The 27,689-nt window shown below is 33.7% G+C and overlaps 1 protein-coding gene and 2 long non-coding RNA genes across 7 annotated transcripts; 2 read left to right on the top strand and 1 right to left on the bottom strand.

Moving 5' to 3' along the window:
- Nucleotides 1–8,023: 8,023 nt before the first annotated feature.
- Nucleotides 8,024–12,103, top strand: LOC121173502 (uncharacterized). Of its 3 annotated transcripts, XR_005888523.1 has the most exons (9): nt 8,024–8,196; nt 8,370–8,535; nt 8,636–8,785; nt 8,955–9,049; nt 9,795–9,854; nt 10,085–10,131; nt 10,966–11,332; nt 11,425–11,525; nt 11,794–12,103. It is a non-coding gene; the product is annotated as an uncharacterized lncRNA (long non-coding RNA). The 3 variants fall into 3 exon arrangements; XR_005888521.1 differs by having other exon boundaries at nt 10,966–11,525; XR_005888522.1 differs by having other exon boundaries at nt 8,955–9,367; nt 10,966–11,525.
- Nucleotides 12,104–16,457: 4,354 nt separating this feature from the next.
- LOC100798216 (cyclin-A1-4) lies at nt 16,458–21,346 on the top strand. Of its 3 annotated transcripts, XM_014767299.3 has the most exons (12): nt 16,458–16,829; nt 18,017–18,258; nt 18,334–18,410; nt 18,556–18,695; nt 18,872–18,964; nt 19,206–19,339; nt 19,457–19,532; nt 19,629–19,705; nt 19,826–19,862; nt 20,215–20,364; nt 20,461–20,595; nt 20,686–21,346. In XM_014767299.3, the coding sequence occupies exons 1-12, from the start codon at nt 16,617–16,619 to the stop codon at nt 20,749–20,751; spliced, it is 1,440 nt and encodes a 479-aa protein (XP_014622785.1). In that variant the 5' UTR covers nt 16,458–16,616; the 3' UTR covers nt 20,752–21,346. The 3 variants fall into 3 exon arrangements, 2 of the variants coding, with proteins under 2 accessions (XP_014622785.1, XP_003545652.1); XR_001384778.3 differs by having other exon boundaries at nt 18,017–18,410; nt 20,334–20,364; XM_003545604.5 differs by having other exon boundaries at nt 16,459–16,829; nt 18,017–18,410.
- On the bottom strand, nt 20,358–22,257 carry LOC112999397 (uncharacterized). The gene is made up of 3 exons (XR_003264583.2): nt 21,972–22,257; nt 20,658–20,983; nt 20,358–20,563 (listed from the first exon to the last, which is right to left on the bottom strand). It is a non-coding gene; the product is annotated as an uncharacterized lncRNA (long non-coding RNA).
- Nucleotides 22,258–27,689: the final 5,432 nt, after the last annotated feature.

Genomic DNA, 27,689 nt, shown 5'->3' with positions numbered 1-27,689 from the left:
ACAAGTTCAGGTAGTTATTTATGTGTGCACTTTACTGCATACTTTTTCCCTTCCCATTTAGACTACTTTGCTATAACCATTTTATGGTTTTAGAGCTGCATAATAATTTTGTGATAACAGATGCTTGTCTGAGAATTCATTTTAAAATAGTTATGAAAATTCAGATCATTTGCTAGTGTCACAAAAGTATTATAAGTTCTCATGAAAAAATTCAGACCATTTAGACTTTCTTATTTTATGATTTGAATTATGTATTTTGATTCTACTCTTATTTTATCTCCTCCTAAACTTTCTTTTTGAAATAACCCATGGAAAAATAGTAGAAAATTTTGTTCAGTTGTTTTAGGAGTCTAGCAAGCCTGTGGAGAGTAGTCCTCTCATATTTTAAGATTCTAGCATGCTAACATAATAAAAATTTGCCAACAATTAATATCAAAGAGAGCAAAGCTTTGGTTAGGACTTCTACTCTGCTCAAGAGTTTTCATTCTTGAGTTTTAAGTCCTTGATTTGGATGCTTGAATATGTTATCATAGCTCAATTTAACCCCTCTGCATCACCTTAACCACATTATTGTTGGTATAGCATGATAAAATGTGATTTTTTTCCTTTAAATATATTTTTTACCATAATTTTAACTAATTCCTACATGAAATATATAGTTGAATGTTAATGTGTTTTCGAAAATTAAAAACTTGATTATGTATAGCAATAGTCTAATTATAAGGAACAATCTATAGTGCCTTTTGCTTTTACATCTAACTTTCAGTTGCAAGAATATGTACGTGTGAAGTTACTTGTACTCCTACACGTGTTTAATTAGGGCCATATGAACCACCTTAATTATATGGAATAAAATGATTACGACCTTGAATATTTTATTTATTTATAATTTTTATTGACTTTGATATTTTTCCTTTTTACTGTTATATATATGGTTGGAAAGTAAAATTTTGTTCTCTTTTTCATCCTGAAAATAAGTTTTAAAACAAACTGAATATTTCCAATTATTATAGATGACACATCTACTTTATAACTAAGTTGAGTGCTTTAAATCTCCAACTACTGCATTTAGGAGTGGGCCAATAGGTGAAGTTAACATGCTTAATTGAACGAGAACCAGAAATACTGTTGAATGTCTTTGCTTGAATTTTTTTTCCCATTTTATATGTGTTATCATTATGAGTTGTGTAGACCTTATATATATTATTGACCTGATTCATTAATTAATTAGGAAAATACAATGGCACTTCCCACCCCCACCCTAACTCTGATTTCCTTTTAAAAAAACAAAGAACACAATGGTCTTAAACCTATATTTGTTTTTTAATTAGGTCTAACAAAGACCTAATTAAAAAATACAGACAAGTTCTAGGAACCAATTGAAAGAAAAAAAAAGTGAATCAATTGAAAGAAAAAAAAAAGTTCAGATAGAATAATTAAACCTTTTATTTTTCGTTTTAGAGATTGTTGTCCTCTTCTCATTATGCATATGTCAATACTAGAATTTTTTTCTGCCATTCCATTTAAAACCAAATTGATGTAGATTTGCTTCTTGTTGATTTAAGGCAACAATTGTTGATATTTGTCTCTTCATGCTTTTTAATACTTGCTTCACTGAGATCTATTGTTTCTGTTATCATTTAAAAAATTGAATGAGTCCACATGCTATATTTCCTGTGTTTTACCTTATGTCCCTTCAACTTATTTTCTAAAAGTTAAAAATGAAACATTAGGTATTTAAGGAATTTTACAATTGTAGAATTATGTTAATTAGCTTAGGTCATAGATGATTTTATGTATTGAGATTATTATTTTGTTACTTTAAGTATTTGTTTCATTTGATAGTAATTATTCAATAATAATTTATATTGCCTGGATTGGTTCTAATTTCAATTTGCAGGTTTAAGTTAATTAACAAAATAAACAACATATTAAAGAAAAATGCAAAAACAACATTGGTTCTGGAGAATCGATGTTGTAATGCAACATACACTGATGTTGTAATGCATCTAACAACATCTGTTTTAACCAAAATTGATGTTTTTGCATTTTTGTACATTTCTTATTGTACAACATTAATTTTCATAAAAATCAATGTTATGTAATGTATGTTAACATCAATTTTGTTGAAAACCAATGTTGTTATGTGCATTACATCATTGGTTTTTGCATAACTGATGTTATTTTTTTTATACATTTCTTATTATATGACATCGGTTTTTGTAAAAACCAATGTTGTATTGTGTATTTTAATATCGATTTTTTCATAATCGATGTTAATGTTGATACTTTTAACATTAGTAATTTCAACATGGGTTTAAAATCATTGTTGAATTTCCAAAATAACCGATGTCAAAAATGTTTTTTTTAGTAGTGACCGTAGGTTCCCTTCCATCCTTAGCATCTTGTCCTCTCCCTTTGACTCTCTCAATTCATTACTGACCAAGATGGCTGGTGCGGCAGTGTGACTACCTCATACCCAATTGTTGCTCCATGAGACGACTGAGTAAGAACATGGTGACCTAAATCAATTACACGCAATAAGGGTTTTCTAGGAAAAAGATAAGGGTATTTTAGGGAAAATAAATTATTTAGAGGCATAGTGGCCTAGTTTTTGTTAACATTTCTAACAATGTTAGTGGGTCAGGGGGTAACAATATAATGGATGGTAAAAACAAGGGAGTCTTGTGTATGATAAAAAAAGTGAGTGAGATTGAGTGTAATAAGTAATAGACATAGGAGTGCAAGTGTAATTTGCTAAACCCTTGAAGTTGGTGGATCATTTTCAATCAATGAGTGGATGCTTTTATTGATGAGTAGATGTGACAACTTTGCATGATCTTGTGAGATTGATGGATTTGAGCATGTATGGGATTCACGAAGCTTTCTTATTTGCAAGAATGTATGTTTCCTTGCACCTCCAAGCACAACTATCATCATTACAAATGACAATTAGCTTTGTTGGGTTCGATAAGGCGTCTTGTAGTTCTCTTATGCTCACATGATATTACTACAAAGCATGTTATACTTCTTGTAACGCCCCATTTTTCGTAAAATAAATTAAAAAGGATTTTTTATTTAAAAACAAATATATTTTTAGAAAAATCATGAGGTTTTTATAATTAAATAAATAAGGAGAAATAATTTTATTAATTAAAATAATAGTATGAAAGAAAATAAAAAAAGATATTTTATTTATTCATTTGATAGGAAATAAAATAGAGTTCTTTTTATAAAACAAATAAATAAATAAATAAGTTTATCATAATGTTATTCATTTCAAATTCGTTTTTCCTTCTCCCCTTCCCAAAACACTTTATTTTTCCCGCATACAATCAAATTTGTCTCAGTAAACCAATGATCTCAGACTTATTAACCGTTAGATTATCATGAAATTTGAACACGAGGTTCAGAACTTATCTCTGCACATATAAACCGTTGGGATTTTAAGATAATTTACATGGTGGAAGAAATATCCCTCGCACTGATCTTTCTCTTTTCCCGCATACACCCAAACCTGTCACAGTAAAAATATAATCCCAAGCTCATTAACCGTTGGATGGTTGTAAAACTTTAAAATCACCTTGGAAACTTAATTTTTAACATACACATCGTTGGGATTTGCGAAATAATGTTCTTGCAGAGATAAATTAGTCTCGCACTTTGACAGTGAATTGGAGGTTACAATCTCTTCTTCTTCTTCTCTGTGACGCTTGGAAATTCTAGCAAAACAATCAAAGAAAAAACTTGAGGAGTCTCACAGAATCACTAGAGATGTCACTGTTATTATCTGACTATACCCATGGGCCCACTTAAAGGTAAGGGATGAGTTTATCGTAATTGAGGTTAGAGTGAACGTATGTAGGGATCCTTAGAAGATTAAATTGGGACTTATTTTGGGATGTTTATTGAATTATAATTTTCCCTTACAATTATAAATAAAATATTATTGTGTTTCACGGACCAATTGATGTTCGGATGCGAATTGGTTGATAAAATTAAGTGCTCTTGGTGTTTTCGTGTTTTTGACCTATGATTTTGATTCATTGATTTTAATATGATTGTGTGGAATTGTTTGAGAGATTTTACTCCCATGGGGTGAGAGGCATTTTATATAAATTTCTATATTAACATTAAGAAATGGTGATTCAAATTGTAAGTAAGTGACAAATTGAACCTATGATGAATGGTGAGATACATGTGTATTGAGATGTTGTATGTATTGAGTTGTGAGCTATGAATTGTGTAATCATGCAATTGTAAGACCCTTTAAGGATGATGAGTTTTTGTGCGACGAGTATTGTGAAGAGATCCATTGTGGGAACCCGACGAGTTGAATCACTTTGAGGCACGAGTTAAAATGATTTTGAAAAAAATTGAGTAGTTGTGTGTATTGCATAGTTCATAGATAAAGTGTGTATGATTCATGAGGTGTGATAACATGTTAAATTGGGATTATACCATTGTGATTGAGACCGAGTGTATATGATAAATTAAGTATGTATTGACTTGTTTAAGTAAGTTGTGAGCTATGAATCATACAATCATGTGATTATAAGACATTTTAAGGGTGACGAGTTAATGCACAACGAGTATTATGATGGGAACCACTGTGGGGATCCGACGAGTTTAATCACAAGCGCGATGAGATGAAATTATTTTAAGAACAATTGATGAGTCGTGTATTTTGTACAGTTCATAGATAAAGTCTATGTGCTAAAATGTTTCCTGGGTTAGACCTGAATCAGGAGGGAAAGGCCCTAATGGACTCTTTGGAGTCTAGGCCTTGGGGGTAAATACACCCGGTTTAAGTGCTCTTTAAGCCTATGTTGATCCCACATGGTTGGAGCATTCTCGCAAAATAGTGTGGCCCTAAATGGTCTCCCTATGATTTTACCTAGTGAGAGTGACCTGACTTATTAGTGTGTGGTTTGTCTTGTCATGAACTCCTAGGCGCACGACGAGGTTTTTCAATGACATGGTACCACATTGCATATAGGATTGAATCTTAGTGTATTTGTTGCATAATGCTTGTATATTGATTGATATTGATTGATTTATTGATATTGTGTTTAGATCCTTGAGTACATGAATGATGTGAAAATGAATGAGATGTGTTGTGTTGTGATGTGATGTGATGTTACGCGACAAAGTGGTGGAATGACGTGAGCCATGTTTAAGTAAGTTGTATTTCATTTATATGATATGTATATCTATATGTTGTCTTATTTATCTCTATTAGTTAGAAATATGATGACTCACTCCCCATGTGTTGTTTATGTTTAGATCTTGTGATAATCTTGAACTTTGTGTTCGTGGGAGAAGATGTCTAGGTGAATTGCTTTAAGGAACTTAGTGTTGAAGGACGTCGGGAGAAAATGCTCGGATAGGATGTGACATTGGGACATGAATTTTGTTTAATTACATGATGTTTTGAGCAAAAAATGTTTCTAAAAAGTTTTATTTGGTAATAGTGAAGTGAATGTCAGCCTTTTACCATTTTTAAATGCTTTTATTTAAATTTGTTTTAAAAACTTTTAATTAATTTTGATTTCTTATTCTTTTTATTATTAGCACATATATGTGTGGGGTAGAGGGTGTCACACTTCTTGTTTTGTTATAAAAACACTTCGCTTCAAAGAACGTCTCCATCGGATGTTGGACTTCTTCGTGATCCAAGCTATAGTCGTATTTAGAATCTTCAAAATTAGATTCTTCAAAATTATGCATGTGTAGTGGTATGTAGTATGGTGTACAAATGTTATTAGTGAAATAGGCTCAGTTTCTTCCTCATCATCTTTATGTGGTTGATTGCATAAAACTTCATCTTCGACCTCACTAAAGGGACTAATTTCTTCGTTAGGTAAGCCAGGATCTAGTGTAAACACAAGCTCATTTGGTTGGGTTGATGAAGTAGGCTCTACTATAGAGGTACTTAAGTATGGGTGAGGTTGATCCTTAGTAGCATCAAATGTTTGTGAGTCTAAAAAGTTGGTGGAAAATGGTGCGGAAAGAAGTTAAGTAAAAGAAGATGTGTGTTGTTCAATTTTTTTTTTGTTGTGGTTGGGTTAAAGAAAAAATGTCTTGGGTTGCATTGGATGTGTGTGAATAATGGGACTGAGGATAATATTGAGGTTCATGAGATAATATTTGAGGGTTTGGGGTGGGAAAAGTATGTAATTGGATGTTTCCATACAATTCAATGAATGAAAGAATCTCATGTTGGCAAACAACATAAATCATGTGCACAAAATATATAAGTGTTGTTCCCCCAAAAAATGCACTAGTGTGATCAACACCTAAACTCAATTGGTTAAAAGAAAATATGTTGACTCTCTTAGTAGAACCCACACCACAACAATCAACAGCCCATTATAGAGCATACCTTTTAGGGTTGATTTGTGAGGTGTTGATGCTAGACAAGTCAAGGGACATAGTTCACTTTATGTATCTACCTCTATTAGAAAAATCTTGATCGGGCTAGCTGGTACAGTTGGGGTTCGTCATGTTTAGCACATTTAAAGAAATGTGTAGAATAATTTATCTCACATCCAAAAAAAATGGAAAGATGTACAATGTTGTTGCACTCTTGGGCATGGTATCACATGCCATTCATTTAACCAAGGGTCGAGTGTCAGCCGTCATATCCTTTCGCAACTAAGTAAGAATTTTTTTTTTCCACTAAAACAAAGTCCATTTTTGGTAATGTATTTGACATTAAAATATTACATTTCATTAGGTGGAGTAGCAAAAGGCTACGGTTTTTTGGAATCTCGTGCGATGATGTTATATGCTACAGGTCAAGATTTGACAACATGCATAACGAGGAGGTTGAATCATTTGAATTTTGTTTTATTTACTGAAACGCCAATTACATTGTTTTTAAAATTACTAAAGCAAGCTATTTTTTTGGTTTCATTGGATGCCTTACAAAGGATTTCAGTCGTTTTTGCCAAAACATGCATACAAGGATTCCAAAATATGGATTACTTGTGTCGCTTTAATCTATTTCCCACTAGTAGTATGGTAGCATACTGACAAGGTCATGCTCTAATTTGGACTTTGTTAAAACATATCAAATCCATCGCATAATCTTCACAAAATCCATCATACTGACATGAGAGGACATAGTGACACAATTTGGGTAAAGGAACATCAACAATGAATTGTAATTTGGAAGGAAAGATGCAAATATGTGTTAATCGACCACATATTAGTACCAAGCAAATTCAAAAATTTGGCTAACGCATTGCAACCCATCCAAACGTTGTCACCATGTCTCGCTCAGCTCCAGAGATGGAAACCAAACAACATCTCCATCATAAAGCCCACTAGTGGTTGCTAGCATGCATGACAAAGAACTACAACCACCTCCTCAATTATATGAATTCATGTCATGATCTCATCATCATCAAGAAGATTATGGGTACAATCTGCAGTTCTTCGGTGATAGCGGATAGGACTTTGTGAGCAACCTCATAGGTACAAATCTTCAAATACTAAAGTCTACTTGTGCATACATGCAAAGTATGTTGATACCTTTATTTACACCATTTCACCAAAGTATTGTTGAAAATTATTCCACTAATGACTTCATCTAAGAAAGAGCAACATGTTGTTCCTAATGAATAACTTCAACCACAAGAACATGGACAAGTACGTTGACAACTGACAAGAAACAAGCGACCTCCCAGATATGGAATTAGTGGACAGAGACAACATTAATTGCCCTTGTTAATTATTTCCTATTGTGATGGTTGTTATTTTGCCCTTGTTAATTGAATGAACACTAAACAATGCATTAATTGACTAAGCAATTAAGACCTATGTAGTTTTTATTTTTTTGGGGTCGACAAGGGTGTTGTCCTTGCTCCTACGTATCCTCAAGTGCGATAAGGAATTAAAACCTACGTAGTTCTTTAAAGTATGAAAGTTTGTGTGTTAAATTGATTTTATGCTTTTTGAAAGATTGATTTTAATTGCGAACAAAAGTCGTTTAAGGCGTTGGACCTTGAAATGATGCTACTCCTGAAGGATTGGATAAAGAAACTGCGTTGACCAAAGCTATTGATGCCTCAGCTTTGAGCATGAATAACACTACTCCTATTTCCGATTCTCCAAGTTGGGGCCATGGGCAGAAAACTAGAAGCCAAGATGACGTGTGTGAAATTATGGAGAGCTTAGCTTTGCTGCCAGGTGGCCTTCTACTTAATGATGTGTGAATCTTCACAGAAAAAAGTTTTCTCTACTTAATGATGTGGTCCAGATAGTTCGTGATGTATGTCTCTTGTGGTTTGGTGATTTTAACAAACTAGTTTTTGGGAAGCTCTTTGTTGCACAAAGTTTACCTTCATTGTGATATTTTGCAGGAAGCAATGGAGTCTGTGGTTGCTTTTTCTGTAATGAATTCAGTGAGTAAAGGTGCCAAGGAAGAAGAATCTGTAGGTTCTGAAACCAGCTGAGATAAATGGAAGCGTGGAGGTATCATAGGAGTAGCTGCGGTAACTGGAGGAACCATAATGATTATAACTGGTGGTATATATTTGTTACTTCATCTCTAACTTACAAGTAGATTTATCTAACCCAAGGATGAGATAATATCGATATCTTAAGAAGTATTGAAATGCTTTGACAGGCTTGGCTGCCCCGACTATTGCGCATGGATTGGGTGTTTTGGCTCCTACACTAGGTGGCATTGTTCCTACCATTGGTGGTGGATTTGCTGCTGCAGCAACTGCTACAGGATCTGCTGTTGGATTTGTGGCTGTTGCTGCATCATTTGGAGGTGTGGAGGAGTAAATTTGGGTTATATACGTTGTGAAAGCATTCATCATCAATAGAACAACTAGAAATATATACATAAACCTAAATATATATATTTGTGGCGAGTGGGACTTTGACAGTTATTCAATATATGGGTTAATGCTCAATTACCTGCTTCTTTTGTAATTCAGCTGCTGGAGCTGGCCTTACTGGGAGTAAGATGGCTAAAAGAATTGGAAGTCTTAAGGAATTTGAGTTAAAAGGTGTTGGAGGCATTAATGAAGGCGTAAGTTCCAAAATGTCATTACATTATATTGATTTCTTTGGACTATTATGAGTTTCAGGGGTTTGGATGAAGCAAGGTCACTTACACTTGGTAGGTTCACTAGGAGGCACTCTGTATTGTGCATGACTTGATGATATGAACCCAAAAGGATCTTATTATGCTTAATTGTGGCCTACCCTAATATGATCGTGGAAATTTGAAGTGAAACCTCTCATTTATATTTTCATCACCTAGCAGTTAGAATATCCATTTATGGGCTTGCATTTAAGGAGAAAGATTTCGAAGAACCTTGGGAAGTCTCGATGATAAGATGGGGAGGTATGAAAAAAATATTCCCAACAACTAGATTTTTTTTGCTTTAATGTATAGTATAAAAGTGCTCTTCTGTGACAAAAATGCAGTTTTCCTTGTATCTTTGAATTCCTCTTTGTGGCATTAGTTTTCTTGTGTAATAAAAACTATAAAGCTAGCAAAGATTTCATATCTACATATTGATACAAATGAATTCCAAATTCAAATCTGTTGATTGGAATGTGGACATCAAAGTTTGGGTAGTTGTTATGTCGTTTAATTTGTCTTCACCATGGAAAGTATAAATAATTTTAAGGTGGGGTTTCTCTTGAATATTTGTTTTTGCAGGGGACAAAAATATGGTGCTTAGTATACAGTTGTACGTCATCTATTTATGACCATTTAATTTTTTTTACATTATATTTAGCTTGGTTTGTCCTCTTTGTTGAAGCAGATCAGACAAGACTGGTAAGGTGCTTGCTGAAGTGTTGTTGCACAGCTTACAAGGAAACAGGTGACACCATCTAATATTATTGCAAAAGGTTGACAATAATGTTGCCTCATTGTATAATCCAATATATTTGGTAGCTTTCTATTTATGAATGTGGATTTGAATGTGCTGATAGATTTTTTGGAAACTAGAAAAACAGACAGTGTGCTAAACTCTTTTATTATATCATTCTCAGAATGCAAAATACCTTAGATTTTTATACAATTCTGAACAGTTTTCATTTTGTTATGCAGGAATAAGTAGAGGGATATATGAACTAATCTGGGGTATTTGGATCATGGTAATTACTTAGTGATTCTTTTTATCCAATCCTTTTATGTGCAAAGACTGATTTACTTCACCCTGTTGATCTTTTCTTTTCTTTGTTTCTATTAGAAGAATATATTTCATCCTATGATATTGTTGTTTGTAAGGCTTATCTGATTATATATCTAATTTTTCCCCATTTTCTTTCATAAGCCCTCTATTTGTACTTTCGTGTAGTACCATTAATCATGTGACTAAGTAAAAAGGTATTAGAGCAAACATGTGTTCAGAGCCTTATGAAAATTCGTATAGTGTATATATATTCATTTTGGGTACTCCATTGTATTTGTATCTGTGCACACTTCAAGTAAAATCTTGCCTTTTTGTCTCTAATGGAGCTTCTCATTTATGTAGTATTCTAATGTTCTCACTCAACCCGCACATATAATAAAAGGTCACCATGGGTTACCTATCAAGGTGAAACACTAATTTTAGTTAGAGAAGAACATTACAACCTAACGAATAACACTTAAGTTTTATATTATCCTAAATAAAATACAAGAAGAGACGAAAGGAGAAAATTGGGGCCTTTGGGATAGGGAGGTGCAGACCCTCAAAGTTACCCAAGTTAGGCTGTTGTTAAGGTGACAATTCCCTTTTTTTTCTGACAAGATACTAGGTTCCTATCACTCTAGCTTGTTCACTTCTTTGTGTGTATGTGTGCTTTAAGTGAAATCTTGCCTTGTTGTTTGTAAGGCTGCTCTATTTGGTCTGTTTTGTGTAAATTTTTTATCCTTCATTTCTTATATTAATCTATTCAAATTTGTGTGGGCAAATTAGCTTTCTTTGCTTTAATTCTTGTTCCCAGAATAATTGGAGACTTCGAGATACAGATATGGTACGGAAGGCTATTCTGCGTAAAGCAGGCCGTTTATATAAGAATTGGCGCTCCAGGCTTCATGATCATTACTTAAAGTTTGAAACAAAGGAGGAGGCCTTGAAGCATGTCCCTGATGATTATTAGCTTTATCTGATGTTCAGGGAGACTGTTGCTCCAGTGCCCCAATTTGGAAAATGTGCATGCATCTGGTTGTTAGGATATGTTAATAGGGGCCATCCAAAGTTAGAGCAATTAATTCTCCAGATAAATTTTTCCACAATAAGTTAATTTGCTGAGATGTATGCTTCATGAATCGATATTGGATCTGAAGCAATAGATGGTGCTATAAATTGCAGTTTGTGAATAAGCTTATTTACTTTTACCTAAATTAAATGGTTTGATTCCAGGCCTCTTCGGTTTTGATATATGTTCTTAATGTGTATGAAGGTCCGCGATGCTTCTGCTGATATGGAAAACCATTCACAATCTAAACGTCTACCTGATGGCTCCAAAAGGATTCGGGTTCCACATTTACTTATGAGGAAGAGGTACTATAGCATGTTTTACTATACAACTTTTCTTGGCTTGTGTGTTAAAAGCACTAGGAGGCTATTTATTTGTGTGTTAGGCATACAGTAAGTAAGCTTTTACATCAATAATACACAAGGATCATATACTTGTTAAGTGAATTGGTGTTTGTTTCAACCCCCTTAGAAAAGAAGATTTTGGTTTAGAAATAGCATAGTTTTCTTAAGTCGTTCTATGTTTTGCATTGTTATATGCACTGATTTTATTTTCAATTTTTTTTATTTGCAGTTCCCTGAACCTGAAAAAAAACGAAGGATCGAGAGACAACTTTGTAATGTGCTTCTGGATGCTTCCACATTTTTTTTATTGAACTCTTAATTTATATAAAATCCATTTCTTTTTTAATCTTTATCAATCAATTGAAGTGATCTGCTAGGAATATTAGTGCAGGATGTATTTATGTTTTTATTGGGTTCAGAGTCATCAATACTCTACTTATGGTTTTGATAGTCGGTCCTCCAATTGGGTAAAGGGGATGGTTGTGTGAGATTCTCAACAGTTATTGTTGATATTCCTTAATATGAATCACTAACTCATTACGTGCGTTAACATTAGATTATCCAGGAGTAGATTACAGGTTAAATGAGCTAGAGTCATAACATTGGCGTCTAAATGTAATGTAAAATGAGTAGAGTATTGGTATTATTTTAGATAGATTAGGGAGTAAAAAAGCTAGTCTGAGTGCTTGATTAATATTATTATTTATAATATTGGTATTTTGATAAGTTTTCGAAGGTGATGGATATAATGATTCAGAGTCTTTGAAGGTGATCAATAGCATGATTTTAGAGCCTTTGAAGGTGGTGAATACCATGATTAAAATCATGTCTTCAAACTAAATAAGAGATATGTAAATTTTTAGGAGTTTTTAGTAGCTTTGGTTTTTTTCGATACCAGGGAAAAACCACGAAACAAAACTTAGGGAGACTTAAGGCATTACAACATTGTCGTGAGGACCGTCTTAGAATGTAACACATTCTAAGACGGTTGCGTGTATAGGACCGATTGCACATTCTAAGACGGTCTAAAAATTGTCGTTGTAGACACATTCTTTTCTACATTGTCGTGTAGTGTGCTGACGAAAAAAAATACAATGTTAAATTTTGTTCAAAATTTACAATTTTTTTTTTAAAATATATTATTCATAGTGACTCCTGATGTAAATCATATTTATCCAAGCACAGCCCATTAACATCATCCCTATTTAAAATTTGTTCATCTTGGTGTACTATTGTTAATTGCTTGTGTATATTTGTCCTCTTGTATCACCCAACTCATTGAATTAATATGGTTAAAATTCATCTTCACAATTATCTGCCATGGCATAAATGGCTTGACTTTAACCATGTTATATCAATTTTTCTTGTCACTATCTTGTACATAATAAACCAACTTGAGAAACTAAGACAAATGATCATTAGTGTAATACAACCTTGTCATAGCTATGCTAAAATATCCATACTCATATTTCTTGTGTCCTCTACTCCAATCACACTTAAATAATATGGCCAAGTTATTTTCTAAATATGACACTTCAAAAATATTTCTAATTATCCCATTAAACTCATGCCCTCTCATCTCTTCCCCTAAAGAAAAGATTGTTTGCATATACGACACAACACCTAATCTTTGAATCTTGACTTGTGCACCTAGAAAAAAAGTAAATTCTAAGAAATCGTTTATGCCTTTTAAATATCCACATTATTTTACAAATAAAATAAACATCATTAACCATAAATAATCACAATTAACCCAAACTGACAAAAAAATTACTCAAATACTATAACCTATCGATTAATTGAAAACAATTCAAATAAAATCCTCTTCTTCAAAGCTATTAATGTTGTTGACAACTAATAATTCTTTTCTTAATGACAATAAAGATATCATAATATGTATGTTTTTCTCAACAAATTTAAAGTTGTTAAGATAAAAGTAATAACCTTATTTCTTGTAGTGTTTATTTAGGTGTATTGGAAGTCAAACATCAATTATAAGGATCTACACGATTCTAATCGTATTTTGCATGTACTCTAATAGTAGTATTTTCTTAATCTTTTATAAAAATAAAAAATATATGCATTTTTTTCTTAAAAGAAATATATTTAATAAGAAAGTTAATAAAAATATGATGTAAGAAAATTTAAAATGGTTCCTTTTTATTTCATTGACTGGGTTTTCTTTACCTCGATGTTATTTAATATGTAAGATATTAATTGTACTTTTTTTTTAATTTATATTTTTCCTAAAAATGTATATTCATAGTCAATAAAAGTAATACAACTTCATATTTTATGAGTATTTACATATTTATGTTGAGTTTTTTTGTTTAACTTTAGTTAAACAAAAATATTTTTTCATATGATAGTTATAAATCATAACAAGGAAAATATGTAACTAAATTTAAATACAATATAAATAATTTGAAATTATAATTTTTTATGAATATTTAACTAAATTCTATTTATATTGAGTATTAAAATATATGCATTTTCTTAAATACTATTCTAGATAAATTATATTTTTTTATAAATAAATATTTAAATTAGTAAAATAAAAAAATTAAAACAAAAAAACCCAGTTAAATTTAAAATAAATTGTAAGGAAAAAATAGAAAACAATTTAAAAAATAAAAAATTAAAAAGAAATAACAAAAAATAAATAGAAAACTCAATTTTGAAAAAACGATTTCTAAATTGAGTTAATAAAAACTGTTTAGAAATTGGTTTCCCAATAACCGATTTTTAAACTATGTAAAAAAAACATAAATACACACTTCGAAAATCGATTCATGGGAAACAAATTTCTAAGGTGAATTTTAAAAAAATGTTAAAAATGAGAAATCGATTCAAGAGAATCGATCTCTCACCTTATACAATATTTTGTATCATTCATATAAATATTTTTTTCACTTATATTATTTGGATAAATATTTATTTTAACTATTAAAAAATACTACATTATTTTTGCATGCTTTCAATGTGATGCTTATTTTTCCTTTTGGTAAATATTTTTCGAGTTTAATTTTCATGCACTTTAAAAATTACTCTACTCTAACTATGACTTTTAAAGAAATTATAACAAAAATCTTATCTGTCTTTTCATACAGGAAGTCAAAGTCCTAATTGTGGTAGTAAAAAATATGACAATATGAATTCTTGTATACTGCAGGAACATCATCTATCTTTATACACATAAGGCCCTGACATTGTTGCGAAATATCTAAAAAGTCCCTATTTTGTTGACATGTCGCAATATTATGCAATGTACTTCCCGCCCAAAAACGTCAACATCACACTATGTATATTTTTTTTGTCTTTTGTTTTTATTGCACTTCTGTTTTTGATGCCTTTCTATTTCCAAAAAGGTTCTATTTCCAATGCCTTCCTATGATCGACTAGGTGTGGGGTTAGAGTGCCATTTGCAGAAGATAGACTGCTAAGTGACCAATAACCCTAACTCCACCTCCCTTTTGTTTTTGACCGAGAACGAGAAAGAAGGCGAAATGGAAGTTGTTGGATACTGAACGAAGAATCCAGCAAGCCGAGTACAGGTTCGTTTTCTTTGCAACTAAAAGAACACAGTGAAATAACTAACCCCTAACCCTAGGTACAAGTTGTTTTGCTTTGCATAAGAAAAGTTTGTGATTTCCTTATTTGTTACCATCAACCTCAATACAACTTCCTTTTCTTTGCAGGAAAAACAAGAAGGTGAAATAAGTAACCCCCAACCCTAACTACATGTTCATTTTCTATACCAAAGTTTGCGATTTCGTAATTTGTTATTTGTTATGTTGTGATATTTTTGTTATGCTGCCATTTTCAGGTCAGATTTACATTAGTACAGGTTCGTCGTGTGTTGCTTTATTTGTTATTTTACATTTTTTTTATCTTCTTTGTGTATATATACTTCACGATTTCCTTATTTGTTATTTCTTATGTTGCTTTTTTTATCAGCTTGATGATGCTATCGAGAAAAAACATTTTGTTAGGAAGCCATTGGTCCATTAAAAATTGGTGCAGCCTGCCATTCGTGCCAGAATTAAGTTACTCATATCGTTCCAAACTTATGTCGTTTACCTAAATATGTACCTATGAAAAATGTCAAGCTTATATTTTTTGACACATTCTTTTCAACACTTTTTAATTGGTTAAAATTGATTGAAATGAGATATTTTACTAAATATGATCAACTTGTTTTTGTTAAGCTCATTAACAAGCCAAATTGGTTAATTGATATAACACTTGAGTGTTATGTATTCTATGTGTATATCACTTAAGTTATACAATATATATCATTTTTATATGAATTTTTTAAGATATGTTTAGTTTAAAATTGATACAAATTTGAAAAAAAATTATCGTAAAAAATTTATTATATTAATAAATTTCATAGATTTTTATTAACAATTTTTTAAATACAATTTAATTTAAAAGTTGAATAGAAAGTATGTAAATTATAATAAAGTAATATTTAAATAAATTAAAAAATCGAACCAAATCAAATCATAAAATATTGATTTAATTTAATTTAAATTTTATTTTAAATAAAAATTAAATGAAACTCACGTACTTTTTAAGTTTGACTCAAAAACCTTTTAATAAAAAAATTAAATCAAATCGAGTCACAAAAATATTTATTTGTTATACGATCAAATCGAGTCACAAAAATATTTATTTGTTATACGGCTAGTTTGAAAACCGTTGGGACTTGCGTGAGAACCAAAATTTGAAATGGTTGGAAGCACGTGGGACAGAACCCGCTCCCAACGAATTCCGAGCGGAATCAACGGTTGAGATCTCTTCGGATTTCAAATCAACCCGTTCCCCGCCTCAAAAGCACAACAACAAACAAACCCAATTTCACCGTTTATATTATCCCGTTTCTAACTTTCATTTCACAGTGTTCATTCTGCAACAACAGAAACGAAACGACCCTCCGTTTATTCTTTTCTTTCTCTTATAAATGAAAACCACATCTCTCTGATTAATACGCACTCTCGCTCAAAGCATAATAAGGTGAGTTTGAATTTGGTTGGGAGGCTCGAAATAATGTCGTCGACGACGCAGAATCGTCGTTCGTCCTTTACTTCCTCGACAGCGTCGTCTTTGGCAAAAGCGAAACGACTTCCATCTTCGGTGTCGTTGTGGTCGTCGTCGGGGAAGGCGAAGAGGGTTACTACTCAGAACGTGGCTGTGAAGAGAGCGCCTCTCGCCAACCTCACCAATCAGAGGAACGCGTCTTCTTCTTCTTCTTCTTCTTTGGTAATCATCGTTTCGTTGTTTAATTCGGTTAATTTCTCTGCAAAAGAAAAAAAAAGCCACTGAAATTTTGGAAAAATAATAGAATTTGTGTTTTTAACTTTTCATGTGTATCAAAATCACTATATCATGATGCATTATGAAATGAATGATTGACTTTATCTTCTTTCTGTGCTTGAAAAGCAAAAAGAGAGTGTTCTTTTGTGCTAAAGGGTTTTTGTATAAGTTTCATGAATGTGAAGTTGTGAGTGGTAGTGGATAATAAGTGTATGCAGGGTTTTTAAACCCCTTGTGTGTTTCAATTTGTATTCCGTCTCTTCAGTGTGCTCGGAACAAGGTTTGTAGTTTAGTTTTGAAGCTTTTGATGCCGAGAAATCTATGATCGGTGTGAATCTTCAGCTGAATGTTTGTGTTTTGTCATTTGTGTCCAGGGTTTTTTTTTTTTTTGAAAACTTGAAATTTTTTTATAATCACCGATAAGAATGTATTTTTTCATTTGGAGAAAAAAATGGAAAAGTGAAGAGACTGAAAAGTTTTTTTTTATAAAATTTTAAAAAATTCTTGGGAAAAGTGTGTTTTTAGTCTTTGAACTTTCAGTCAAACTTGGTTTTGGTCCTTTGTTTTCAGATTGATGGTGAATTTTGTCCCTTTTTCAATTCTGTGTTTATAAAAAATTGCCACTAGATGATAAGTTTAATTGTGAAGAGAGACTGAATTCACATATTTCAAAAGTTCGAGAACCACTTTTCCCCATTCTTTTATTAGTTTTTCTTAAATGTGAAAATTTTCCAACTCATAAGGGTCAATCTTACGAGGTTTTGATAGTTTTCACACGAGGTCCTAGTTCTAACCTCGTTATCTTCAATATTACAAAAAAACCAACAATTTAAATTTTTCTCTGCGTTTTGTTTTCTTTCCGTTGTACCAAACAGGGGTACAAATTTGAGGGTATTTTCTTGAAAACTCGAGTACAAGCTTAATTCGTTATTGATGCGAAATTTCCTCTTTTATTTTTTGATGCTATCAATATTACCATCTTCCCTCCAACTGCTACCCATATTTCTATCAATACTTTTTATTTAGTATTATTGATCGATTGCTATCACAAAAGTTTGATGCTTACCTATGTATTGTTTGTTAAGGTTTTACTTTATCTCTGATTGTAAATTAGATGAATTCTGTAATGCAAGGTGCAAGGTGGTTCAATTAAAGTTTCCAAGACCAAGAAAGAGGCTCCTGCAAGAACCAGCATCACAAAATCAACAATTTCTTGGAACAAATTACCCGAGTTAAAATCTGTTAACTCAAGCTCAGTTGTTATTCCAAGGGCTAATTCTTTACCACGAAGGAAGGATGCTGCTCCCACAGTTGCCTCATTCGCCGTGCCTGTCCATAGCAGTATCGATGTTTCTCCTAGTAAAATAGATGGAAGGTCCGTTTCTATGGATGAGACAATGTCTTGTGATTCTATCGAGAGTCCTGATGAAGTTGAATATATGGATAACAGGGATGTTTCAGATGTTCATTCAATTCAGAGAGAGATAACAAGCAATTTAAACATTTCTGATACCAAAGAGCCAGAAGGTTGTTCACTGCTGCAATTTTGCTTTGGACTAAATCACATTTAAGTTTAATTGTATGATCAATCAAATTTTGGATTATGATATATTTAATTATACCATTCCATTTTTCAGTGCTTTCTAAGGTAGTGTTGTTGATTTGTTTGCAGGAGACGTATGTAGTAGGGAAATAATTGTTGAGTTGGAAGAAAGAGTGGACAAGATTGTCAATATTGACAATATTTACTCCGATACGCAGCTTTGTGCAACCTATGTTTGTGACATCTACAAGCACCTACGTGAATCTGAGGTTGAACTTTGTTTTTCACAGTTAAAATAATGATTTGTGTTTCTTACTTTCTACATGGGATATAATGACTTGTTCTACTTTTCATCATTACTAACTGGCGAAATGTTTGCTATACAGATGATAATTTATATTAAGTGTTCTTATCTCGGGTGTTCTTACAATTTCTGCAATTTTAGGAAAAGAAAAGGGCTTCCCCTGACTTCATGGACAGAATTCAGAAGGACATAAATGTTGGCATGCGTGCTATATTGGTTGACTGGCTTGTTGAGGTAATATTTGTTCATAATAAACATTTTTGAGTCTTGGAATTTGTGATTTGTAAAGTTAAAAAAAAATAGATATATTGATGATCTGGTTATAATGAAAACAAAGGAGTTAGGGCTAATACATTATTCCTTTTTAATGTCTTCACTCAAATTAGAACCCATTATTACAAATTAGTCTTCACTCAAATTAGAGCTCATTATCACACCCATTTATGTATGCTAAACTTCAACTTTTCAATTGCAGGTGGCTGAGGAGTATCGTCTTGTACCTGAAACATTGTATTTGACAGTGAACTACTTAGATCGGTATCTTTCAGGGAATGCTATGAATAGGCAAAGGTTACAACTACTTGGTGTTTCATGCATGATGATTGCCTCGTAAGGAAGCATAATGTCCCTCTCATGTTTTCTTATCAATGGGATTCATAGTTATTTTTTTCTTGCCCTCTAGGCTCTAGCATTAACAACAATTTGATTTTTGGTTCTTGTTGACAGTAAATATGAGGAGATTTGTGCTCCTCAGGTGGAAGAATTTTGTTATATAACCGACAATACTTACTTAAAAGAAGAGGTTTGCATTGAATTCTTTGGCTAAATTTTGCAGGTTTTAGTCCCTTCCTCCTATGACTTGAAGTGATCAAATGTCACCAAAATCATTTTAATGCAGGTTTTGCAAATGGAATCTGCTGTCTTGAATTATCTTAAGTTCGAAATGACAGCTCCAACAGTTAAATGTTTCTTAAGGTAATAACCATTTACCAATGTATGTAACTGATAATGATAAATCATAAATATGATTTTGGGAAGCTTTTGGAGTTGCACTGTTCTAATGTTTACTTTGTCGTTACTGTGATATAATTTCAGACGATTTGTTCGTGCAGCTGCTCATGATGTCCAGGAGGTATCTTTCTCGCTCTAGCTGCTCTTTTATATGGTTTATGCATGTTGCCCGTGCATCAGCACAACCATTATTTTACATTGTTGTCATTGGCTTATTTCTCATCGTACCATCAAGAATATATAAGATAGATTGACTTGTGGTTAGGTTAGTAGTATGCGACAAGCAGACCAAATGCCTCCTGGCCGTAAATCAGCCAGAAAAGAAAAGAGACTTGCTGTTTCCCCAATAAAATAGCTTTAATAAATTGAAAGGATATGATTGTTAAGTAAATAAAATACTATTGTTCAATGTTATTGTTGTAGATTGCATTTCTAAAATATTAGCCTTTTTTGGTTTTCTGTCCATTTCTCAGATCCCTTCACTTCAACTGGAGTACCTAACCAACTTTATTGCCGAATTATCTCTCTTGGAGTACAGTATGTTGAGTTATCCTCCATCACTGATAGCTGCTTCTGTAATTTTCCTTGCCAGATTTATACTTTTCCCTTCAAAGAAACCATGGGTATGCTGCTAGCCACAATTTCTATACCGCATGTACCTACATTGAGGAAAAGTTTTTTGAACAATTTCATGGCTTACTTTCTGTTTTCGGCTACAGAATTCTACATTGCAGCATTACACGCTCTACCGGCCTTCTGACTTGTGTGCATGTGTAAAAGATCTCCATCGTCTTTGTTGCAGCAGCCATGATTCTAATTTACCTGCAATCAGAGATAAATACAGTCAGCATAAGGTAAATTTTCGTACAAACAAAATTGCTATGATTTGTTTTTTCCTTTTAATCAGTTTGCTTACTTCCTCCTCATACTTCACTTGTGCACAGTACAAATGTGTAGCCAAGAAGCACATCCCTCCTTCAATACCTCGAGAAGTTTTCCAGATCAACTGAACAAAGGAATTCAACGACAATCCAATAATTGGGATGCACATGCTAAGTTTTGACAAAGCTTCAGTCTCTCAATGATGCAAGGACCATTTCCTGTTAGAAGCATAGTTGGAACCAGGAAGAGGAGAGGACACATGTGCTGGTGGAGCTAGTGTGCTCTTCTATGGTTCAATGTCTATGCTCAGTTGCACACCATGAAGAGCTTGAAAGAAATGACATGATTTCCACTCGGTTCCTTCTTATTATTAAAATGAATAAAAAACAAACTAAGCATGTGTTAGTATAATTTAGTAAAAAGCCAGAGGATTGAAGTTGAATTTTTCTTTCTTTTTTATTCTAAAAAATTGAACTTAGGTATCAATGGGTTTACAACTAGGGACTTAAATGAGTTAAGTTATTAGTAAACTATTGAGTTCGACTTGTTAAATAAATTAAATAAACAAACTAAAGCTTTGGATTTGACTCAATTATTTAAATAAGTCAAACTTAAGTTTTACAAACTGAACATTAATGGTTCGTAAATTCCATGCACATATATCATAGAAAACTGAAATTACATAAATTCCATAATATCATTCTACATATTTCTATTTGTAAATTATTATTTAATATTCAGGTCTGAAGTTGTTTTGCATCCGTGTTTCAAAGGCTCAACTTGTGCACTCATCCTAACCACAGATAAAACCTTGTCTATAGATCCCAAAAAGCAAATTATATACTGCTTGCTGCCTGCTGAACTGATTATGCAATAAGCATAAAGCATGTTTCGTTAAATTACCTAAAAACTCAGCTTTGTACTTTTGTTTTGGAGAGCAAAAGTTTACCCTCAAAATTACATCTGACATAAAAAAATTACCTAAAAACTCAGCTTTGTCAAAGTAAGACTTGAATTGTTTTTACAAACTTAAATTTAGTTCAAATTTAAATTTGTAAACTTTAATTCAAACATATACTTAATCATGCTAAGCATAATTGATTATTTTTAATATAACCGATTATGCTTACTGCATAACCAATTTTAGCATGGGTTTACACATAGTCACATTCCACAAATAAGAGAAAAAGGGTAACCATTGTCACATTTGCAAGTTATAAATCAACTACAAGTTCATTCCTCAGCTTAAGAACATGCAATTTTAATTTATACTACCATTATACAACTCAGTAGTAAACTCAGAACAATAATAACATTTTCAGTAGCAGATCTGAAAATTTGGGTTTACCTCCTCATTCAGTAGAAGAAAGGAACACCAACGAACAAGAGCTGAAAAATTTGTAAGAAGAAGACCAGCAGCAACCAGGGCGCCGAGGAGAGGAGCAAAACGAAGACACGAGGAACACGAGAAAAAGGATGGTTTTCGTAAAAGCCACATTCTCTGTTCCACGCTTTTCTTCGCAGAACATGGAGAAGTTCGGTTTAAAGGCCCAAAGTTATTTTAAAAATTTCCATTTATTCCATTAAATCAAACAAGCTTGCTTTTTTTTGTTATCCGTTACTATTATAATAAAAACCGGTTAACAGCATGAACAGTGTTCCCGCCCAAATTTTCTTATTTTTTATTTGTTTTTCTTTCTTTGTCTTTTTTTCTAAAACTTTTGCTTTGCTTTGCTTGTTTTTTAACATGTTGAAAAAATTCACAAATGATAAGACCTAATTAATAAATATAAGTTTAAGATAATTCTCACCTTACAAATTAATTTTATAAGTTGAGTTAGATTGAAATCCATATTCTTAAAACAATTAGTTTTCTTCCTCGAATTTAATATAATTATATTTAACATGCTACTAAACATTTTAAAGATCAATTTTATTGATGTACATATATTTTCAATATAAATACTAAATGTAAATATTAAAAAAAATATTTTAATAGAACCCATGTGATTAAAATCTAGTAAAAAAAAAAGAAAAATAAGCTTGCATTTTTTTGTCATTCCTTTTTTCCTTTCTTTCTTTCCTCAAGCACCTAAAAAAACAAGAAAAAAATGATAGTTAACATTTGACCAAACATTTCAATTGGTTTTTGAAGTTCTTTTACTAGCTAAAAAGTATATTTTGATTATTTGTTATACAAGTTTTTTTTTTCTATTTTTCTATTTTCTTTTTGTTTTGTGAGATACTTCAAGGAGCACGAGGGAAGGTGGATGCCTATTAAAGTTTTGAAAAATGGTCCTACTATATCTGATCTCTTTTGTGCAAAGGATGTCATATTTTTTGCTAAGGCAAGGTCGTGTCAAGCTAAAGAGATAGCAACCATTTTGGATTCATTTTGTGCGATGTCAGGCCTCAAAGTAGCACAATGAAGTCTAGGGCTATGGTATCGTAAGGGGTTCCTATGGATATGAGGAGGCATTTGGAAGAGATCACGCATATAAAGCTAATAGATCATCTAGGCAAGTATCCAGGGTTTAAACTTTTCCAAAGTTGTTCAACGAGAGATGATTTTGCAGAGTAGATTGATAGAGTTCATTTCAAGTTGAACATGTGGAAGAGTACATTGTTAAGTAAACCGAGGAGGGTGACTCTTGCGAATGCGGTCTTGGCATCTCTCCTAACTTATGGAATGCAAATTTAGTGGTATCCTGAATATATTTGTGACTTTATTGATAAGACAATTTGTTAAGAACACAAAAGAGAATGGGGTACCTAACATTCAAGGCCTAGGCAACCTCCAAAGCATACGAAGGAAGAAAAGAGGTCTGTATTAACTGGTCTGCCTTATTAGATTGTTCATAGCTATTTATAAGTAACATATAAGATGTTAATATTATATCATAACAGAAATGCAATAAAAAAATTGCAGCAAACAAAGTATAATAGAATGATGATGGCAAACAATAATTAGACAACCTCTCTAATCATATCGTGCCAGCTCAGCAAATACCAACTGATTATGTTAGAGAAAGTCCCTGAGGTATCTTGGTGGGATGATCTTCCTCTTGGGTCTCTCCTTCAAGCCTGTGGTGGGAATCTACTGCATCTTCTCCTTCCTACCACCCCTTATGCCATCCAAAAGTACCTTGTCATCAAGGTGATAAGTGGCCTTCAACGTCTCTCATTCCTCCCACAAAGTTTCATCAGGTGATAGGCCTTCCCACTAAACTATGACCTGTAGTTTGGGATCAATAGAGGCAGATTCCCAACGAGTACTAAGTATAGCTAAAGGGGTGATGATAGGTTGATTTTCAATTGTTGTGGCAGGTAGAAGTAATGGAGAGTTGATTTTTGCAGCTAACTGATGAAATGGTTTGTGCCGGGAGTAATGGAAGACAAGGTGGATAGGTGATCCCTCAGACAATTGAAGTTTGTATGCAACCTTGCCAACTCATTCCAGGATTTAGTATGGCCTGTAGTATCTTTTAGCAAGTTTGGAGTAAGGTGAGCATACACCAGAGGCAGTTATTTGCCTGTGACAACATAATTTAACCATTACCTAATCCCCTATGTTGAAAGTGACTTCCCTACACTTGACATCAACAATTTGTTTCATGGTTTCCTGGGCTTTCAAAAGCTTTCCTTAGATCTGCGAACACTTTCTCTCTCTTGGTCATGAATTCATCAATAGGCTCAATGTTCGATGTGCTGGCAATGTACTGTGGAATGCTAAGAGGTTTCTTGTCATAGGTAATTTCATATGGAGAAACACCAGAGTTTGAATGTTTGGAGGTATTATAGGATCATTCATCTCAATTCAAGAACTTTACCCATGATGAAGGTTTCTTGTGCACAAAAGCACAAAGATACTGCTTTGATGACTCTGTTCAAGACCTTAGTTTTCCTGTTTGTCTATGGGTGGTATGCAGAACTCATGTGTAGTTTAGTTCAACTCAATCGGAACAGCTCCTGCCATAATTGACTAATGAATAGAGGATCGCGGTCCAAGATGAGGCTTATGGGCATTCCATGGAGTTTTTTGACAATGTCCATAAAAAGTAGCACGACAGTGTGAGATGTATGGTGAGGTGGAAGCATCCCCAAGTGAATTCCTTTCGAAAAACAGTCCATAACCATAGGGATAGTGGTATAGTCGTGATATGCCGGTAAGCCCATAGTAAAATCTAGAGAGAGATTTTCCCATGGCCAAAATAGAATTGGTAATGGGCAAAGCAAACCCACTGTTTTTTTGGTTTCATACTTTGTATGTTGACAGTCGACACAAACTACTACAAAGTGTTTGACGTCCTTCTTTATCCCAGACCAACTAAAGTTCTCGCTGATTCGCGTGAGAGTTTTTGCAATTCCCATGTGCCCACCTGTCGGAGATGAATGAAAATCCATTAGTAGAGTTGGAATGAATGGTGATCCTTGAGGCAGCCAAATACGACCGCCTTTCATGATGAAATCTTGGGTAATTATGTAAAATGGATAAGTGGCTGGGTCATCAAAGATGGCTTGTCAAAGTGCAAGAAAACTGGGATCATTAGATACTTGTTGCTTGAGTTTTTGTAGAAATGTAAAGCAAAGGAACAACAACACCAAAAAAGTGCCTAAGGGAGTCTCAGTCTCGAGGTAGGGCATTTGCAACCACGCTTGTCTTGCCGAAATGATATTGGATCGAATAGTCATAGTCAATGAGTTTGGCTAAGTACATTTATTGCCCAGGTGTTTGCACTACTTGAGGCTCCGATGATCCGTGAGAATAGTGAAGTGATGGCCCAATAAGTACTAACACTATTTCTTTACTGTGGCTATAATGGTGAAGAGCACTCGGACATAGGTGGAGGCATGAAGCAACTTGGGATTGAAGGGTTTGCTAAAAAACATGATAGGGTGACCATGTTGGGACAAAATCACACCCATTTCGACGTCAGACCCGCCTGTTTCCAAAATGAAGGGTAGAGTGAAATTGGGCAGAAGCAACATCAGAGTTGTCGTAATTGCATTTTTCAGTCCATTAAAGGCTAGTTGAGCTTTAGAAGTCCATTCAAAATGGTCATGTGTTAACATGTTGGTCAAAGGAGCTGCAAGGGATGCATAACTGCGAATAAACTGATGATAAAAACCAAATAAGTCGAGGAAACTTTGGATTGCTTTGTGAAACTGAGGTGTAGGCCATTACTGGATTGCATGAACTTTAGCCAGCACTGGTTCAACACCCTTTGCAGATACCAGGAGACCCAAGTATTTGACCTATCTCTTAGCAAATGAGCACTTCAATAACTTGAGGAAAAATTTGTTGTCCAAAAGTAACTAAAAAGCCTTCTCCGAATGAATATGATTTTCTCCAAGGGTTCTACTATAGATCAAAATATCATCAAAGAAAATAATTATGAATTGACAGAGATACAGACGGAAAATTGTGTTCATGGTCACCTGAAATGATGGCAGAACATTGCATAACCTAAAACTCATAATAACCATGATGAATTTGAAAGGTTGTCTTACTAGCATTGTCATCATTCATCAATATTTGATGGTAGCCTTGTAAAAGGTCTAGGTTCGAAAACCAGCACACACCCCCTAACTCATGAAGAAGTTAATTGATAGTGTGTATTAGAAACCTATCTTTTATGGTTATCGCGTTTAGTGCGTGGTAATTGACACAAAACCGCAATGAGCCATCATGTTTCTTGACCAAAAGAATAGGGAAGGAAAAAGGGATGGTGCTTGGGAGGATGATTCCCTTTTTCAACATCGATCCCACCTTGTTTTTGATTTCCTGCTTTTGGAAGTAAGGATAACGGTATAGTTGAAAATTTACTGGTTCAAAATTTGGGAGAAGGTGAATGTCATGGTCAGTAGGTTTTGGTGGATGTAGGGATGTCGGGGTTTGAAATAGGGCGTAAAATTTGTCGGTAAGGGCGGTTATTACCAAAAAATTGGTTTGGTTCGAAGGAAGCTCTCTAGGCAAGATTTGAATAAGGAAGAATCCACTTGCACCGTCGATTTGAACCAATTGAAGGAGTTATGGCGGTGTAATGAGATTGAGGTCATGATCAACATTGCTGAGTAATTTGAGCCATTGCACCCCCAAAACCAAGTTGGCACCACATGACGGAAAAATATGGAGGTCGACAAAAAATGAGACATTCTAGACGTGCATTGTGACTGCCTCATTAAGGAGATGACAATCAAGTTGATGACCGTTACCTACCATGACCCAAAGTGGTGTCGTAGGCTGAGTTGGTAAGCCTAGGGTGTGAACCAAATGCTCCTGGACGAAATTGTGGGTGCTACCCCCATCAATTAATATAATCACCTGTTGATATGCAATCTGGCCCAATAAGTATAATGTCTTTGGGGCTAAGTGGTCTGAGAGGGTATGTAAGCTGATCTGGGTCGGGGTTGGAGCGATAACCTCTTGTGGATTGGGTACATGGTCCACATGTTGGTGATCTTCTTGCCCATCATCATCATCCTTAGCGATCAATAGGAATACCTTGGAGGCACACTTATGTCCACGATGGACCTTCTCGTCATAGTTGAAACAGAGACACCTCTTGCGATGTGTACCTAACTCCTCCGGAGACAACCTTTTGACCGGAATCGAGGGTGGCAGTTTAAGAGAAAAAGGTCACAATGGTGAAGAAGCAATTGGAGTGGAGGAAGAACCATGTTATGGAACTGAAGTGGGGGGGAAAAAGTAACCTATTGCGAAACGAACAACAAAAGTCATTGAACTTTTCCCTTTGAAGTTTGGCTAACCTGCTTGCTTGGACCAACGCCGAAGGGTTGTAGCGCTTGCACTCCCTATGGATTTTCGACACTAAATAAGAAATAAAGCAGCTCAAGAGGAAGGGTGGAGGAAGACCAATGATTTGATTGGTAAGGGCCTTGAACTTAGGGAGATAGGTGTTAACCGTGTCACGTTGGGTGAGTTTGAACAGAGCACCAGTGGGGTTGTCATACTAAGAAGAAACAAAGCATGCTTGTAAGGCCTAGAGTAATACTGAACAAGAAACAAGTTGACTATTGCTAGCCATCCACTGGAACCACGTCA

The sequence above is a fragment of the Glycine max genome, chromosome 14 (genome assembly GCF_000004515.6).
Source record: "Glycine max cultivar Williams 82 chromosome 14, Glycine_max_v4.0, whole genome shotgun sequence".
Lineage (NCBI taxonomy): Eukaryota > Viridiplantae > Streptophyta > Magnoliopsida > Fabales > Fabaceae > Glycine > Glycine max.
This window is presented reverse-complemented; position numbering and strand designations above follow the sequence as displayed.

Coding starts and splice junctions, on each gene's coding strand:
- LOC100798216 (XM_003545604.5), top strand. CDS start 16,617: ATGTCGTCGACGACGCAGAATCGTCGTTCGTCCTTTACTTCCTCGACA. Junction 16,830..18,016: donor CTTCTTCTTCTTCTTCTTTG/GTAATCATCGTT, acceptor CTGTAATGCAAG/GTGCAAGGTGGTTCAATTAA. Junction 20,596..20,685: donor ATAAATACAGTCAGCATAAG/GTAAATTTTCGT, acceptor ACTTGTGCACAG/TACAAATGTGTAGCCAAGAA.